General features: G+C 33.9%; 1 protein-coding gene across 1 annotated transcript in view; it reads right to left on the reverse strand.

Annotated features, from left to right (window-relative positions):
* Window positions 1–20,018, reverse strand: part of CPNE8 (copine 8) — a 232,642-nt gene that overhangs the window by 35,364 nt on the left and 177,260 nt on the right. Inside the window, exons 14-16 of the mRNA XM_047065738.1 lie at window positions 17,950–17,996; window positions 10,975–11,156; window positions 4,117–4,244 (exon numbers count right to left, since the gene is read on the reverse strand). Of these exons, the coding sequence (XP_046921694.1) occupies window positions 4,117–4,244; window positions 10,975–11,156; window positions 17,950–17,996 (357 nt within the window). The remainder of the gene's footprint in view (window positions 1–4,116; window positions 4,245–10,974; window positions 11,157–17,949; window positions 17,997–20,018) is intronic.

A 20,018-nucleotide genomic window follows, 5' to 3' on the forward strand; every position in this document is an offset into this window, starting at 1 on the left:
TATATCTAAAAGTTTAATTTTAATAGTAGAGATATCCAGGGTAAAAAATATAAAATTAACTAGTAAACCCTCGAGAACATTTATCATAACTAGCATGAATTCGCACAAAAGAAATCCTATCATTTTTCTATCTTTTTATAAAAGACAGTCATCTGTATAGTACTGGGTGAGAGAGAATGAGACAACTATAATTTATTTTGTACTAATATTTTTTGATACTGCTTTATTTGACAAACATCAAAAAACTAGGAAATAGAGTACAGATGACACTACTCACATAGGCTAATATAATTAGCTAGGATATGTTTTTCAAATTACAGGTAATGACCCATTAGTGGATTTTGAAATCAATTTTGTGGGTCAAGACCTGTATATATATGAAAAAAAATAACAAAAAATAATAGAAATAGAAAGGGAAGGAAAATTTCCAGACTCATTTTATGAAGCCAGCATTACTTTGATTCCCAAACCAGAGACCCAGCAAAAAAAGAGAACTACAGGCCAATATCCCTGATGAATATGGATGCAAAAATTCTCAACAAGATACTAGCAAATCGAATTCAACAGCATATAAAAAGAATTATTCACCATGATCAAGTGGGATTCACTCCTGGGCTGCAGGGCTGGTTCAACATTCACAAATCAATCAATGTGATACATCACATTAATAAAAGAAAAGATAAGAACCATAGGATCCTGTCAATCGATGCAGAAAAAGCATTTGACAAAATTCAGCATCCTTTCTTAATAAAAACCCTCAAGAAAGTCAGGATAGAAGAAACATACTTAAAGATCATAAAAGCCATTTATGAAAAGCCCACAGCTAACATCATCCTCAATGGGGAAAAACTGAGAGCTTACCCCTTGAGATCAGGAACACGACAGGGACGTCCACTCTCACTGCTGTTGTTTAACATAGTGTTGGAAGTTCTAGCATCAGCAATCAGACAACAAAAGGAAATCAAAGGCATCAAAACTGGCAAAGATGAAGTCAAGCTTTCACTTTTTGCGGATGACATGATACTATACACGGAAAACCCGATAGACTCCACCAAAAGTCTACTAGAACTGATACATGAATTCAGCAAAGTCACAGTATACAAAATTAATGTACAGAAATCAGCTGCATTCTTATACACCAATAAATGAAGCAACAGAAAGACAAAGAAACCGATCCCATTCACAATTGCACCAAGAATCATAAAATACCTAGGAATAAACCTAACCAAAGATGTAAAAGATCTGTATGCTGAAAACTATAGAAAGCTTAATGAAGGAAACTGAAGAAGATACAAAGAAATGGAAAAACATTCCATGCTCATGGATTGGAAGAATAAATATTGTTAATATGTCAATACTACCCAAAGCAATCTACACATTCAATGCAATCCCAATCAAAATTGCACCAGCATTCTTCTCGAAACTAGAACAAGCAATCCTAAAATTTGTATGGAACCACAAAAGACCTCAAAGAGCCGAAGTAATATTGAAGAAAACCACAGCTGGAGGCATCACAATCCCAGACTTTAGCCTCTACTACAAAGCTGTCATCATCAAGACAGTATGGTATTGGCACAAAAACAGACACATAGACCAACGGAATAGAATATAGACTCCAGAATTAGACCCACCAGTGTATGGCCAACTAATGTTTGACAAAGCAGGAAAGAATATCCAATGGAAAAAAGTCTCTTTAACAAATGGTGCTGGGAGAACTGGACAGCAACATGCAGAAGAATGAAACTAGACCACTTTCTTACACCATTCACAAAAATACACTCAAAATGGATGAAGGACCTGAATGTGAGATAGGAAACCATCAAAACCCTAAAGGAGACAGCAGGAAAAAACCTCTCTGACCTCAGCCGCAGCAATTTCTTACTTGACACGTCTCCAAAGGCAAGGGAATTAAAAGCAAAAATGAACTACTGGGACCTCATGAAGATAAAAAGCTTCCACACTGCAAAGGAAACAATTAACAAAACTAAAAGGCAACTGACGGACTGGGGAAAGATATTTGCAAATGACATATTGGATAAAGCGCTAGTATCCAAAATTTATAAAGAACTCACCAACCTCCACACCCGAAAAACAAATAATCCAGTGAAGAAATGGGCAGAAGACATGAATAGACACTTCTCTAAAGAAGACATCCAGATGGCCACATAAAAAGGTGCTCAATGTCACTCCTCATCAGGGAAATACAAATCAAAACCACACTCAGATACCACCTCAAGCTGGTCACAGTGGCTAAAATGAACAAATCAGGAGACTAGAGATGCTGGAGAGGATGTGGAGAAATGGGAAGGAATCCTCTTGCACTGTTGGTGGGAATGCAAAGTGGTGCGGCCGCTCTGGAAAACAGTGTGGAGGTTCCTCAAAAAATTAAAAATAGACCTACCCTATGACCCAGCAATAGCACTGCTAGGAATTTACCCAAGGAATACAGGAGTACTGATGCATAGGGGCACTTGTACCAAAATGTTTATAGCAGCACTTTCAACAATAGTCAAATATGGAAAGTGTCTAAGTGTCCATCAACTGACGAATGGATAAAGAAGATGTGGTTTATATATACAATGGAATACTACTTGGCAATGAGAAAGAATGAAATATGGCCATTTGTAGCAACATGGATGGAACTGGAGAGTGTTATGCTAAGTGAAATAAGCCAGGCAGAGAAAGACAGATACCATATGTTTTCACTCATATGTGGATCCCGAGAAACTTAACAGAAGACCATGGGGGAGGGGATTGGGGGAAAAAAGTTACAGAGAGGAAAGGAGGCAAACCATAAGAGACTCTTAAAAGCTGAGAACAAACTGAGGCTTGATTGGGGGGGTGGGGAGAGGGGAAAGTGGGTGATGGGCATTAAGGAAGGCACCTGTTGGGATGAGCACTGGGTGTTGTATGGAAACCAATTTGACAATAAATTATATATTAGGACACCATAGAAATAAAATAATAGGACACCATAGAAATAAAAAGGAAATATATGATAAGTATTATTCCATAAACAATCCTTTTTTTTAGTTGTTTGTGTCCAGAGTTGAGATGTAAAATTCATAACTTAAAACAGATTGTGGGTGGAAGTATTTCAAAAACCTGAGCTAATATTTCAAAAACACTCAGAAAATGGTCATCAATGTATCATTGTCAACCTGAGGTGGACTTCCACAGCAGAGTTCCACTGAGGTCAGCCCCAATACAGGGGTATTTTAGTATCTTGTCTATGTCCCAGATAATGGAAAGTAGAACACATTTAAGTCACTCATGATGTCCAGTATGGAGATGATTCAGTACCAGAACCTTTAAACAGAGAACTGAGTTTTCATATCACCTTTGTGCATTGATAAAATTATCCAAATGTAGTATATTTTCACGTTCTTACTACATATTTGGAAGGACACAAAAGCTACACTTTTTAAATTTTCTAAAAATAAGGCAGTGTTTCATAGGATCTGCAACTGGGTCAAACCTTTTAGGGATTTTGAAAGTGGTGTCTAATTTATTTGTTTAGACACTGATGAAGAAAATGATGTGTGTGTACATTTTTACATTTAAATTTTTTTTCTAGAATATGTAGTTGGAATCATAAGCAATTATATTCTGAACTCAATACTATGTACTATATACAGGTAAAGCTCTGGGAATTCTTAAAATTAGCTATTATATTAATTTCAGAGTGGTTAAAATAATGTGCCCTATATTATCACTGAAAGACTTTAGTTGTCTTCATGGAATTTGGTCTCTTATTACTTCTATGTTACCATGGGATGTGATATTAGATTGAATGATTTACACCATTGAAATCATAATCGATCTTGTTATTGCTCTCATGGCTGCCTTTTCAAAGAATAGAACATTTTTCTTGGTTGAACAAATACAGGTTCTGATAATAACTAAGTGTATATTTCTTCACTTGAGATTTTGCTGTAAAGTTCTTAGCAAAGTATTACGATAGCTCAGTGGAGACTCTTCCCACTATCTTTTTCCTCATTTTCTTAGAGGTAAATTAGAAGAAAACACTTTTCATTTGTGGAGTCATGGTAACAATAATATAATTTCACTGCTGTCTGGGACACTGGGATAAACATCTTGTCTCCGTCCACTTACCTTGCTACATGATTAATTACAGGAGCGAAGTTGGTTGGCCCATACAGTTGTACAGATTTCAGACTCCTATAATAAGCCTCCATGACTCCTTCAATGCCATCACAGTAGGGATTTTGAGGGTTTCCATTCTGTAGAATTTACAGGCAAAAAAGAGTAAAAGTTAATAGTGTCTACAAAGATCAAATGAAAAAGAGAAAAGATATGTTGATACTCAAAGATTTTTTGGAAGCAAAGATTTTTTGGAAGCACATTTATATAATAGCAAAACATAATAAATGAAGTGGTCAACAATAGATTACAATATATTATGTAGATTATGATATGATGAATCTAATATATAGTCATTAAAAACTGATACTCTTCATAAAAAGAACTGCAGAAAATTCTAAATAATCTTGAGAAGCTGAATATCACAACATTCCATAATTAATGTCTTCATTTTAAACATGTCTGTGAATATGTAGAGAAGAACATATAAAAATCCTGAAAAGAAGTAAATATTAACAGTGGTTAACTCTGGGTGATTACATATAATTGGTGGCTTTTTTTCATTCTTTAAACTATTCAGTCTTTTCTGAGTTTTCTGCAGTGATATCTATTAAAATCAAGAAAAAAAATTGCTATCCATTCAGTTTTACTTTATAGAAGGAAAAGTATGAAACATCTGCCACATGTACATTTTCATGTTGCAATAACCCCAAGCAGAGAAGGAATGCAATTTGGTGTGAGAAATGTCAAGACAAGGTAAAAGGAATAGAATCAAAGAATCATCCATGTTCTTTAAGGGAAATGAGCTTGCCATTAGGTTCTTATTCTGGAGATGGCACCTAGAAGGGCAACTTTACACCTGGAGACCTAGACCAGCTTTTCCATACCTTAAATGCTTTGGTATTATGAGGGTTAATTCTCCTAGACCAGATTTAACAAATAACATGAAGCAGTATATTTATTAGTTATCTATTGCTTTGTGGCAAATTACGTCAAAAGTTAGTGGTTTAAAACAGTAATTATTTATCTCAACATCTTTTGGGTGTCAGCAGCAGCTTAATGGATAGTTCTTGTTCGCAGTCAGTATGCCAACCTGGACACCTGAGAGCTTAACCAGAGTTGCAGAATCTGCTTCCAAGAAGGCTCATTTACATGGCTGCCGGCAGGAGGTCAACATGGTCTCTCTGCAGGGCTGCTTGAGTGTTCTTACAACATGGCAGCAAACTTCCTCAGAATGAGCAATCCAAGAAGACAGCAAGAAGGAAGCCCCAATGCCCTTTATAAGCCAGTCTCATAAGATGCACACCATCACTTCTACTTTAATCTATTTGCTAAAAATGCATCCCTAAGTATAGCCTATGCTCAGGGGAAGGGGAGTTAGGCTCCACGTCTGAAAGGGGAGAAGTATTAAAAATTGTAGATACATTTTAAAACACTAGAGACCTTAATTATATTTAAACATAGTTAATAATAATTTCATGATGCATGTTTATATCTGAACAATCACTGGCCATTTATAACTAAAATTTGTTGAATTTTATACACTAAGCTTTACACTAAAGCATTTACATGTATTATATAGATTTTATAACAACCCTAAAAAAGGCAGATAAAGTATTGTCATTATCTCCAGATTACAAATGAAGAAACTAAGGCACTGAGAGCTTAGATAACTGTGCCCCAAAGTTATTTCAACCACTTCAATTTTGCCATTTCTGAGAGAGGAATTTTTACCCACTTTTTCCTATTAATTTTGTCTTTTCATCAAATTTTTTATTCATTAACTATCATGTCAATTTTTAAAAACATAAAAATAATAAAAGCCCTCATAATTTATAATAATATAGACCTCTTTATAATTTTATATTATACAATTGGTTACATTAATTGATTGAAATTATAATGTAAAAGCTTAATATTTAGCACAAAGCAGTTAATGATTGCTTTTGATGTTAATCTGAGCTGACCTATTTAACCTTCCTTTAAATAAAATTTTACAGTGTTCTTTCCTTTAATCAGATATGAAGCTGATTAAAATTAAAACTCATTATTGATTTTTAGCATATAAAAATGTATTCCATATCTGCCTTTAGGGGGAGAAATACAAACCAAGATGGTTCTGAGCAACTTTTCATTATCCTTTTAACATTTTGACTAAGGGTTTGTATTTCTAGAAAATAATATATTTTCTGTATTCCTGTGGAACTGAAATTACAAGGTCACCATTTTCCTCACCATTTTATTTCTTAGTGGAAAGATAATTAGTGGATGTTCTATTCATCATTATGGAATATTTAAAGCACTGATTTCTGGGGCACCTGGGTGGCTCAGTCGGTTGAGCGTCCGACTTCGGCTCAGGTCATGATCTCACAGTTCGTGGGTTCGAGCCCCGTGTCGGGCTCTGTGCTGACACCTCAGAGCGTGGAGCCCGCTTCGATTTCTGTGTTCTCCTCTCTCTCTGCCTCTCCCCTGCTCATGCTCTTTGTCTCACAAAAGTGAATAAACATTAAAAAAAAATTATAAAGCACTGATTTCTGCATTAGTCCTAATTCTGTAATAAATTGCTCTAAGAATTCCTCATATGAGTTGGATGATAAAAATATTTATGATGTAAAATTATACACTTTTTAATATATGGTTGGCATATCAGGATTATTTAAAATAATTTACAGCTATTAAAATGAGATTTTCCTTTTAATAACAAAGTTATAATGAGTTACACAAAGATTTTTTTTAAGTCTGTTTAAAACTCCTTTCACAAACCAATTATGTGTTAGTTACTAATTACTAACAAGCAATTAGTTTTTACTTGTTAAAACAAATTAAAATGAGCTCATGTGTGCAACTAGCCCAAAAGCACAGGATATTTTTGAAAATAAGTGCATTTAATTTTGTTGTTTATTAATGAAGGGGGCAGTGGATGCCCTATTTTATATTTCCATTTTAATTAACAACCTTTTCCATTTATAAAATAATGAATGTTAATTTGTAGAACACATAGCACATAAAGAGCAGAATTTGAAATGAGCACTACTCCCACAGTGCAGACTTAAGTGTGGGGAGGGACATTGGGCCCTTCTCCATTTTCCCCTCCATTTGGTTCCCTGAAAGATTGTACTGAATATTTAGATTCAGTTCTAAAAGAGAAGACTATATATAGTCTCTGCTGCTGCCTAGAACCTATAATACTTTTCAGCAGGCCTAACAAGCTGACAAAATGTTGAACAGAAGCTCTAAGGAGTTGTTACTTTACTCTTTGAAATGTATCTGCTGCTGCCCAGAGATTGCTTACTGTGGGGAAAAGTCTCCCTTTTATTCAATAAATAAACATCTGTTGAGCTTCTATTTTATGCATACAGTGTTAAGACCCTTGCTTGTTAAACTGTTAGCATCTAAAAATTTTTTTAAATGTTTATTTTTATTTTTGGGAGAGAAAGACAGTGAGAGCCAGGGAGGGGCAGAGAGACAGAGAGAGGGAAACAGAATCTGAAACAGGCTCCAGGCTCTGAGCTGTTAGCACACAGCCCAATGCAGGGCTCGAATTCACGAACCATGAGATCATGACCTGAGCTGAAAGTCGGATGCTTAACCAACTGAGCCACCCAGCCGCCCCAAATTGTTAGCATCTAGATGGATGAGAACACACACACATGTTAAATTGTGCAGATATCTATAAATGACAAGACAAGTGAAAAGTAGGCCAGCACTTTTCGAGATCTAGTATGAAAAATCACTTGGACAGGTGTACCATTTCTCTATTGATCATTGCAGGAGACTTTCTTTTAAGGGTCACTGGCCTCATGCCCATTACAAATACTTCCTCTAAAGTTCCACACTATTATGCTATTATATTTTCGGTTATAACACCTTAAGGAGTCATCAAAATCACAATGGGAGGAGAGCAATGACTCCTTTTCACAACGTTTGTGCTAACGTGGTGGTACCAGCACATTCTTCCTTTCCTTTTCCCATTCCCTGTTCTTTTTCCACAATGGAATGCATGAATATATTCTTATTCATATTTCAAATAAAAAGCTGGGGTTTATCTGAGACCCTTTGGATTAACAGCAAAGAAAACATAAAAAAATAAGTTTTTATGTTCAACTTTCAACATTTGTGTTAGCCCTAAACTCACCAATGAGGGATTAATTTTTAAGAAGGCCTCCCTTGCTAACTGAAAGATTACTTGAACTCAGTGTGATAAATAGATTAATGTTTATGAATATACATCACAAATTCTTACCATGAAAATATAAGGGTTTGTTAGGATTACAGAGTATATTAGTTGTTAGATTGATATGGGACAGTTTTTCTATTTGCCATTTCAGCACCTAGATACAGTTAAGGATGAAGTTAACAGAATAGTTTAGCAAAAAATCAAATCAAATACTAACTCTTTGAAGACCTACTTAAGTCTTACCTGTCTTATTTACCCAAGAAAACAAAAGTGCTTTGAAAAAATTAATCAGTTAGTAATGTTAAAGTTCATGCGCTATCATCAGTGTTGTTTTCGTCTTCAATTTTGGGGACTATTTTTCATAACTTTAAAGGGGTATGATCTCTACCCTATAAGTATTTGAGTTGGGTTCAAGAACTTTTAAGATGCAAATAATAAAAAAAATCCTTCCGTGGCAATAGATATTTGCATCGGTTTTGTTGTGAGGAAAGAATTTGGAAGTAGGAAAAGCAGAAAAAGAGAGGTTTAGAGAGAGAGATAAAAGGAAAAAAAACATACACAAGGGTGAGAAGAAATGTATGGAAGGAAAAATTAATAAGCCCCATTTAGTTTAACATAATTATTCTCTTTCTTAAGCTTTAAAATAGCTCGTGACCTTTTTCCTGAAGCACTTAAGACTTAGCATCACATGAGTGATTTTCATGGTTTTATAAGTTTCTGGGAGATTTTAATTCTCTAAGACACAACAAAATCCCAATAGATATTTATTTTTATATGACAGTGGGAATGTGGCATGTGGGCTATTTCATGGAAGAAAGAATTAAAGCCTCCAGCAACCTTTCCTGAAATGTGTGGGCAATGGAATAGATAAGCAAGGATAAGTATAGAAATAAAAATGTAAAAATACTGCTCTTAAAAGATATTTAAGGAAGTTTAAATCTAATCATACAAAAGCTTCGGGAAGTGTGTGTGTGCATATGTATGTATCATAATCATACTATATCATGGTGTTAAAAAGCACATATCTGAGAGGTGGGATTCATATAGGTACTGTTATAAAATTTGCTTTAGTAGTAGTTAAAGAGCATGTATTCTAAAATAAGACTGATCTGGGTTCAAGTCCTGTCTTCTGGAATCCTGGTTAATTCCTGTGACCCTAAGCTGAATTATACAACACATGGGACACTCTTTAACTGTATTCAATATGACTGACACTTCCTAGAGTGGTGCAATGTGACAGTCATGATATACCTACCACACAGGAATTTTATGAAGACCATATAAGAAAATGACTGTAAATATTTGGCTTGACACCCAGTAATTACTCAAAAAATGGTAGTATTATTATTTTTATTTTGCTTGCAGAACTTCTAAAAAATCTCTGATTATGCATTGCTTCTGTAACATGAATAAAAACAGCAAAGACTTACAAAGATAATGGGGATGCAAGGATTTACTCCTGAAATGTATAGAGGGTAGGGAGGCACTTCTAAACAGAAAAAGCCAAAGTTTTTCCAAAATGACAGGCAACCATTCCTATATTGATTTTCCCATTATTTGATCAGAAAGTACAGGGAGAATAAGGCTGACTGGGTGTATAAGCATTATCTTTGTGGAGTTTATTTGGAAAACAGAGTGCATTATCTTCAATTATCAACATTGCTTATCTTCAATCACAAAATATGGACTAGATCTATGTAAACATTAACTAAATATTTATTTCAGTCATATCTATTCCATTCTATTGAAATCATAATTATAGCCACAATTATTGCTTCCATTAAAAGAAATTAATTTTAGTCATAACTAATCCTTTAATTTTGAACATGGTAGATTAAGATAGTCACACATTCTTTGAGACAGCCTCCCATTGAGAGGTGAAGGTTACTTTGAAACTTGGCTGGCCTTAGTGATTTGCTTGACTAAGAGAATTTAGCAAAAACAACTTTCTGGGATTTCTAATGCTATGGTATAGAGAGCCCTGCAGTTTCTGCCTCAGCCTTTTAGAATACTCATTCTGGGGAATCTGGCTGCCATGTAAGAAATCTGACTAACAAGAGATGGCCATACTGTGCTGAGGTCCATGATAACCACATGGGCAGGTCATATGTTGAAAAAGGGAGAGATGTCCAGGCAACTCAGCTATTTCAGTCATCTTGAGTATCAGATATGAGGAAAGAAGCCATCTTAGGGGACATGCTGGCCCCAGAACACATGATATGGAGACGAACTGAGCAATCCAACCAACAGCCAGAATGAAGCCCAGATATATGGTTCTAGTCAAAAATTCCAGCCACCTCTAGCCAATCAAGGCATCCTACTTAAGACCCCAGACATCTTGAAGAAATATATCATCTCCTATTGTATTCTGCTTAAATTCCTGACTCCAAAATTATGAGTATATGAAATGGTGGTGGTTTACGCCTCTAACTTTTAAGGAGTTCGTCATATAGCAATAGACAACCAGATTAGACCCTCTGAAACCAGATGCACTATAGATATATTTATTACTAATCTATTTCACTGTCTTTTTCTTCCATTACATCACACTTCTAAATCAATCATTTTGCAAAATTGAGCTGAGTCTATAGTCAAAAGAGTTACTACGTGACTGACTAAAGCATAAGTAGTGAACCAACATTAAAAGATATTATTTTTTTTCAAAAGATCAAATCCTTGTGATGTACTCTTACCAAAGCAAATTCATGAGATATCCTTCCATCTGGAGGCAGTTTTGCACCAAAACCTAGAGCTGGGAACATTTTATCACTGTCATAATCTTGAACGATTTCTCCCACTGCTTTCAGGGCCATTCCATAGGCATTCAGTTGGTAAGGATTCATGTAATGGAGAGAAGTGGGCTGGGCAGGGTTGCCTGATGACAGAAAAAATATTTCAAACATAACTGATTAGAGTAAAGATGTCATTTTCTTGACAACATTTTCTTGATGTCTATTTCAGAATGAAATACTTAAAATTAGGTTTTCTGCCTACGTCCATACTATGTCAAATAGTTTCTTTTTGGATGGATATTAACATAGAAATAGTTATTACATTATACAGACATGTAGAAAGTTTTCCAAAGATATGCCAAAGCATATGCAGATTTTGTCAGAAATTATTCCTCACTGTCAATGCCACAGGCTATTTTTGAATCTCATTTACAGAAGAAGTATTTAAATACTTTTGTTAAACTGATTTTATTGTCATCTTTATTTTTAAAAAATCATGTGCCTTTGCCTTGAATCCTTATACCTACAATTAAAGGACTCAACTGATTTAATGGGCTTCAATAATTACAAAGCTTCCTAAAGTTCTGTTACAAACATAAGTCGAATATTTGAGAAATATCCCAATTTAATCACTTAAAGAAAGCATAGCGATTTTCAAATTCAAGCTAATTAAATATCTGTATTTGAAAAATTATTCACTGTTTCTAACTATACATTAAACTGAGAGTCAGAAGGCTCAAAGTCCAGTCTCAGAATTTTCAAGACAACACCTATAAAATGTCTGCAATAAATCCTACCACAGTGTTTACTGAAGGACAAAATGAGATTATGTGTGAAGTGATTAAAAATACCAAAGCGCCATAGAAATGTAAGGCTTAACTGCTACTGTTATTACTGTCTGGGTCATCCACAAGGTTCTGAAATTTCAATATACTTATACTCTATAGGGTGTTGGATTTGAATAGACATAAATTTGAGTCAGAAAGAAATATGCGTGCTACCACTCAAATACATTGAGATTCACATTGAGTTGTCCTAATTACCAGCACAAAGGCCGCTTGAAAGTCCACTTAGTTTCTTAAGTGAAAATGGAAAGTTAAATGGGACTTGTAATAGCACATAAAGCTCAATTCTACATTAAAACATTGCCTGAAGAAGGAAAGCCTCAGGGCACAGTTCTTTTCTGATAAGAAAAAAATAATAATAATAATCAGCACTTGTGATCCAAAGAGAAACAAAATTAAGAAGAGATATCCCCTTGGTTTATAATACATATAATTGTACACAGAACATTTTTGGTCTAAAAATAATGCATTACATAAATGCAATTGTATTTCCAAAGGATTACCCGCATTCAAGGGCTGGTCCCACATGACAAAATTTCTGAAAAAGTATCTTCTGACCAAATAGGCTTAACATTCATTCCTCTCGATTTGACTAAACTTTGGAAAGAGTTCTTCATAAATATAGACCCCTGACCTTCCTTTTCTTAGAGCATTTGCTTTACAAAATTTGCAATTATAAATTCTTTCTATGCACCTTTGAGATGTAAATCTTCTACTACCCAGGGATGTCTTTCTCTAGGACCTGGAGACATCCCTTTGAAATGTAATCATGGAGAAAGAGAGCACTCCTATCTCCTAGTCTGTTTGGGAAGGTAGGAGCCTAGCTTCAATAAGTGCTGACTAGCAAACAGACCAATGACCCCTGTAAGGTCCCTCAGTACTTTTCCATTAGATCACAGAAGCACTTAAAATCCCTCCCACCTTTTGTTTTAGAGGAGTTGAGTTCAATTTTTTCCCTATATCCCAGTAGACTTGACCTCCAGTAGACTTTCCTCTATGTCAACAGTCTTGAATAATGTCTTCCTTGCCCGTTTAAATTGTCTGGTGCAATTTTTCATTGACACTTTATTCTAAAATTAGAATTTTGCACTTGGTCAAAAGCCCACTGGAGCCACAGGGGAGCAATATCATTACTTGACTAAGTGGTTATCTAACACAACTCTCAAATATAAGAAGAGTTGTTACCTATTGGCTGTAATAAGGCGACTAATTCTATCTCATTAAGAAAATCATAACTTAAAATTAAAATGCAAATACCACTCATACCCTAGCATGTCTAAACATCTTCGCCTATCATGCAGAGCAGGGCTGGATCCCACTCATGCAAGGACGTCACTTCTTTCCGGCATCTGTGTCAGACCAGTCTCTTCACTGTATCACTAATGATATCTTCCTTCCTATCTCTGCCTCTCACTTGCCACCTTGTCCTGAAATTCACTTCATTCTCTGCAGCTTATGTTTTATTTGCACCAGACAACCTTCCTTGTTTATTCCAACACTTATAGTCTTTTCTCTCCTACTCAAATGACTCTTGTGTTCTGCACCACAAAATCTGGCAATTAAAAATTTGCCAAATTGTCCATTCTTTGAATCTGGGACCATGTTTGTATTATCTCTGTATCTGCAACAATGCATATGAAAATGAACTTGTGGTAGGTTGATAACACTGGGACCCAAGTTACATGAATAGTAATTATGATAGCAGGGAATTTAACATGTATTGAACACCTTACTTCAAGGTAAGTCCTTCAACAAACCTACAACATGGGTACTATTTTATTGTACACATTTTTCAGATTAAATAACTTACCCCTACTGGCATAGTAAAAATTGATAAAATTCAAATGTAAATCTAGGCAGTCAGATTCTATAATGTTTATTCATAGCTAGAACTCTATACTTAAGGATTTTGTAATACTTTAAACACTGGATATAATGAAACTTATATTTGATTTTGTTTTAGAGTTACATTATACCTTTATAAAAAATCACACTTGAATACATTCTTGTTAAGGAAGTTTTATTGATATATAATTCACATAATTTACAGTTCAGCCATTTGAAATGTACAATTGAATGATTTTTAATATATTCACAGATAATTACAACCATCACTCTGATTTTAGAACATTTTTATTACCTCAAAAAGAAACACTGTACCTATTCACTATTGCTCCGTTATCATTCCATGCAGCCCAGCTCTAAACAATGATTAATCTACTTTCTGTTTCTATCAATTTGCTTATTCTGGACATTATATATAAATAGATTAATATGTAGTGTTTTGTGACTAGCTTCTTTCACTTAGCATGATGATATGTCCTACTATGTAGGAATAGCGTTTTGTGACTAGCGTCTTTCACTTAGCATGGTGATTTCACTTATGTCCTACTATGTATCAGCACTTCATATTTCATTCCTGTTTATTCCTGAATAGTATTCTCCTATATGAATATACCACATTTTGAAAACCATTTATTAGTTGATGAATATTTGGACTGTTTCCACATTATGGCTATTATGCTGCTATAATCTTTTGTGTACAAGGTTTTGTGTGGACATATGTTTTCATCTTTCTTGTGTATTCATCTAGGGGTGAAATTTCTGGGTCGTATGGTTACTGTATGTTTAACAACTTGAAAAACTGCCAATGTATTTTCCAAGGTGGCTGCACCATTTTACATTCTCACACACAGTGCATGAGGCTTCCAATTTCTCCACATCCTCATCAACACTCATTATGCCTGGATTATAGCCATTCTAGTGGATGTGAAATATTATCTCATTATAGTTTTGATTTGCATTTCCTCATGCCTAAGTTTACTCAGTATCCTTTCATGTGCTTAACGATCATGGGTACATCTTTTATGGAGAAAGGTCATTCAGATCCTTTGCCCATTTTTAAATTGGGTTATTTGTCTTTTTATTGAATTATAAGAGTTCTTTATATGTTCTAGATACAAATCCCCTATGAGATGTATGATTTGCTAATATTTGCTCACATTCTGGGGTTTGTCTTTTCACTTAGTTAATAGTATCCTATGAAGAATAAAAGAGTTTTTATTCTGATGGAGTTCAACTTAATTTTTTTTCTTTTGTTACTTGTGTTTTAATGTCATTTAAGAATCAACTGTCAAATCCAAGATCATGAAGGTGTATCCCTATGTTTCCTTCCAATAGTTTATACTTTTAGCCTTTACATTTAAGTCTTTGATCTAGTTTGTGTTAATTTTGTTTTTGATATGAGAAAAAGGTCAAACTTCAATCATTTGCATGTGGCTATCCTGTTGTCCCAGCACTGTTTGTTAAAAAGACCATTTATTCTTTCCCCTATTGAATTGTCTTGACACCTTTCCCAAATCAGTTAACCTTAGTCTCATGGGTTTATCCCTGGAATCGCCATTCAACTTCATGGAACTATGTATCTATCTTTATACCAGCGTCATGCTGTCTTGATTACTGTTGCTTTGCAGTAAGTTTCAAAAACGGGAAGTATGAACATTCCTACTCTGTTCTCTCTTTTCATGTCTGCTTTGGCTCTTCTGTGTCCCTTGAACTTCGATATGAATTTTTGAATCATCCATTTATTCAAAAAAGGCCTTTCAGGTTTTGACTGAGATTGCATTGTATCTGTTGATTGCTTTGGGAAATGTCCTCTTAACAGTTGAGTTTTCCAATCCATGAAAACTGTATATTTTTCTATTTATTTAGATCTTTAATTTATTTCAATAATTTTTTTCAGAGTGTTGTTTCTAGAGTATAAACTTTGCACTCACTTTGTTAAATTTTTCCTAAGTATTGCATTACTTTTGATACTACTGTCAATAGAATTTTCATAATTTCATTTTCAGACTCTTCATTGGAAATACATAGAAAAAGACCAGGTTTTTATATATTGATCTTTTATTTTTCCATCTTGCTAAGTTCATTTCTTAGTTCTAATAGATTTTTAGTGAATTGATTCCTTAGGGTTTTTGTACACAAGTCTATGTCATCTGCAAATAGAAATAGTTTTACTTCTTCCTTTCCAACCTGGATTTTTTTTTATTTCATCTTGCCTGATTGCCATGACTACAACTTCCAGTAGAATGCTGAACAGAAGTGGCAGAAGCAGTCATCCTTGCCCTATTCCTCATTTTAGGGGAAAGCATTAAGCTATGCTAGGTACGGGTTTTTCATATTTTCCCTTCATAAGGTTAGTAAGTCAATTTCAATTCCTAGTTTGTTAAGTGTTTTTATCATGAAAATATGTGGGACCTTGCCAAATGCTCTTTTCTGCATGAATTGAGAGAATGATGTGATTTTTACATTTTCTTCTATTGACATGGTATGTTATTTGCTTTTTGAATCCTAAGCCAACCTTGTATTCCTGAGATAAATTTTACTTTCTTAGGATATATAATTTTCTTAATATGTTGGTGGATTCAGTTTGCTAGTGTTTTGTTGAGTGTTGTTTAGTTTTTCTTTTCTTTTCTTTGTCTAGTTTTTTTTTTTAAATTTTTTTTTTTTCAACGTTTATTTATTTTTGGGACAGAGAGAGACAGAGCATGAACGGGGGAGGGGCAGAGAGAGAGGGAGACACAGATTCGGAAACAGGCTCCAGGCTCTGAGCCATCAGCCCAGAGCCCGACGCGGGGCTCGAACTCATGGACCGCGAGATCGTGACCTGGCTGAAGTCGGACGCTTAACCGACTGCGCCACCCAGGCGCCCCTTCTTTGTCTAGTTTTGATATCAAGGTAATACTAACCTCATAGAATCAGCTGGGAAGTATTCTCTCCTTTTCTATTTTTCGTAAGAGTTTGTGAAGAATTGATGGCAACTCTTCTTTAAATATTTGGTAGAATTCACCAGTGAAGCTTATATGGACATGGACCCTGATAAACTGTGAGGGTATTTTTTTTATTCCAAATTCCATCTCTTATTATAGGTCTATTCAGATTGTCTATGTCTTTTTAAGTCAGTTTCAGTAGCTTGTGTCTTCCTATTCAATAGATTCTTGCTCTTCTAGTTGTGCTAATGTTCATTAGTGAATAAAAGTAGTGTTTTAAATCATTTAGACTTTGTTTTATTCTATGTTTCATGTTTTACTAAATAAAATACATGAATAAAAATAATTAACTTGAAATCATAGTGTTGAAGAATAAACTTAATATTTAATCAAAGGTGAGTTCAATTAGAATTTGGTCTCATCTCTATTCTTAATTCTAGTACTAACAAGCCAAGATGCATTTAGTAAAATGATTTTATGAATATGAGTTTCCTCATTTATATAAGAGGATGATTGGAGTAAGTGATCTCTAAGGTTCTTTCTTACCTGAAAATTCTACTATTTTGTGAAATGTGAGGTAAAGGGAATATAATGTGAGAGCCATAAGCACAATAAGTAATTTAGGGGGAAAAACTAGATAAATATAAATTGATGGCAAATTCTGGTAAAAGTTAAATAATGAGATTTAAGTTATTAGGATACATAATCACTCATTTCAAATGATTGTTCTGTTTCAGAAAAAGTTACTTCAAAATAAGATTTAAAAACCTGACTCTCTTTTCTTTTTGAAATGTTTGATAGACAAATTATGAATATCTATAATGGGGTATTACATGACAATCCCTCTAAATTAAATGTAAATATGTTAACATGAGTAATTTTTAAAAATAAATAGTCAAGTAAAAACAAAGAGAGTTGCATAAAGTACAGGTACTTAAGGTACTATAAAATGAGGATAATTCAACACACTTCAACAGTATAGTTATGTATCAAGATGAAGGAAGGAGTGGGACAGAGCACACCATGGGCTTAACTAGATCTGAATTTTTTTAAAAAAATATGTGAAATAAAAATTATAATACTTCAATATTTAATAAATTTGAATGGGACTATTAGGCTATTTTTTTTTGCATTCCCTTTAGTCATTTGTATACCTGAACTATTTCATAATAGTAAAAAGAAAGGAAAAATTACCTGAATTTTATATGAAACAATAGTTCAGAAGGATATAAATGTAGGAATCAAATATCTAAACTTATGAAAATAACTATCTTTCAATTAATTGCTAATATTTTTTACTAGTGGATAGTCAGAATACTCACCATTTGATGCTGTAAAATCAATAGCCACTGTGAAATTGATTTGCGTTCTAGAATATAAGTAAACAAGAATCATTAATAATGAAATAATCTCATAAAAAAGAGTTTGACTTCCATTTGTGTTATTTTTTTTTTTTAGCATCATTAAGTTTCTTAAAATACAGTATATACCGGATAGCATCAAGATAGGCAGTTTTAAAAGGTAAAAGCGTGGCAAAACACCTTTACAATCATACAGCTGTAAAATATGAAAACGAGTGTCAGGAATAAAAATAGCTCCTATTTGGGAACACAATAACTAAGTGAGGGTTGTATAATAAAGAAGTCAAACTGCAAATAACGATTTGCCAGTCTCCAATGCCAGCATTTACTATCAATTTGCTTTTAAAACCATCTTGCAATCATTGTTGAATTATTATGCCCTTAAAAGTGTGGCACAGCTGAAATTATCTCTAATAATATCATTCCTAAACCAATTCTTTCCACAATCCTGAACACACAGGACTTTCTTCTGCTTTCTTCATAAATGAAGCATTTCAGATCCTGATCAGTATTCCTCTGTGTGTGAATTTATAGACATAGATAAATATTTATATAGATGATATTGGTTATATATAGTTTAAATTTTCAGCACAGTTCCCCAAAATTATTTTACTGGGTTAGTTCTGTTTTCTTTCCTTTTTTTTTCTGATAGAAACCTAAAAGGTAGCATTTTCATTAAAAAATTCACTCCAGAGATTGGATACACATCTCTGACTCTTTCTGTATGTAATTCTACCCCTTTCTTAACAAACAAGGGGAAAAAAACCCACAAATAAGCAACAATGAGATGATTACTTGGATAACACACAATCACACCTAATTTAAAAAATAATTTAATATAAAAAGTAAGCCATTTGAAAACATGAGTGCTATAAATCACCTTATTTTTAGAGACAAATTACTTTTGACATATTGCACAACTCATTAAATACTTCAAAGTTTGGAACTGCTATTTAAATGGTGCTGATGGTGATGAATATAATGATGACGATGGTGATGAGGTTGATGATGATGATGGGTACTACAGCATAGGGTCCCTTGTGGTTCTCTGAGTATAAATTATAGTAATATTTCCTTCTTTTTCTACAAATTCAGCTTCCAAATCCCTAGACTATTCAGGTACTGAAACATATTCCACATTTTTTTTCCTAAGGAATGAACAACCTTTTGTGCTTTGCATTTAATAAAAACTAATATAGATTCTCTTTATAGCTATAAGCAATTTTTTTTCAGTAGAAATTAGGTTTATAGGCTAAGAATATAGGCTAATTTGGAGCATGACACTAACCCGTATGTACCGAAAGGAGTTAGAAACTTTTAGAAAAAGAGTATTTTTGAGACATCTGGGAGAACATTTTGAGATAACGAATCCCTTTGAGGAACTGAAAAGAACAGTCACCATCAGCACATTGCTTTGTCATTCTGGTGCAAGGGAGAGAAGTGACTGTAATACAGGGTAGTATGGTGTTAATAGAGGGTAGTATGGTATATTAGAAAGGTGCAGCTTTTGCATCTGAAAGAACAGGGTTTCAATTCCAGCAACCCAGTTGCTGACATTAGTCATGTTTCAAAACCCTCAGAGGTCAGGTGCCTGGCACGCAATAATAGCAAGAACTAACAGAAAAACTAAATGAAATATTATATCTCTATATATTTATATGTGTGTGTATATATATATAATGTGGATTACAGATACACATTATATACTATAAGCATATAAAATGTGCTTTTACATAGCTTATATCAACTAATTTCATAATATTTTTTAAAAGACACCATTATTCTCCTTTTATAGACAAGGATTCTATGCTTGTCACAAACTTCATAATTTTTGACACAAGTAATAAATGCCAGTATTGAAATCTGAATTCACATCTAACTTCAAAGACCACATTCATAAACTCTATACATACTACTCTGTTTCTACAATTAGATATTTATAAACTGCTTGACTATAATAACACAATAAAAGATAGTGATTATTATGTTACAAACAAAAATGATCCTATACAAGTATCCTTATGATAAGA

The sequence above is a fragment of the Lynx rufus genome, unplaced genomic scaffold (assembly GCF_022079265.1).
Source record: "Lynx rufus isolate CCGP_SWC_20201006 ecotype Redwood Valley unplaced genomic scaffold, mLynRuf1.p SCAF_7, whole genome shotgun sequence".
Lineage (NCBI taxonomy): Eukaryota > Metazoa > Chordata > Mammalia > Carnivora > Felidae > Lynx > Lynx rufus.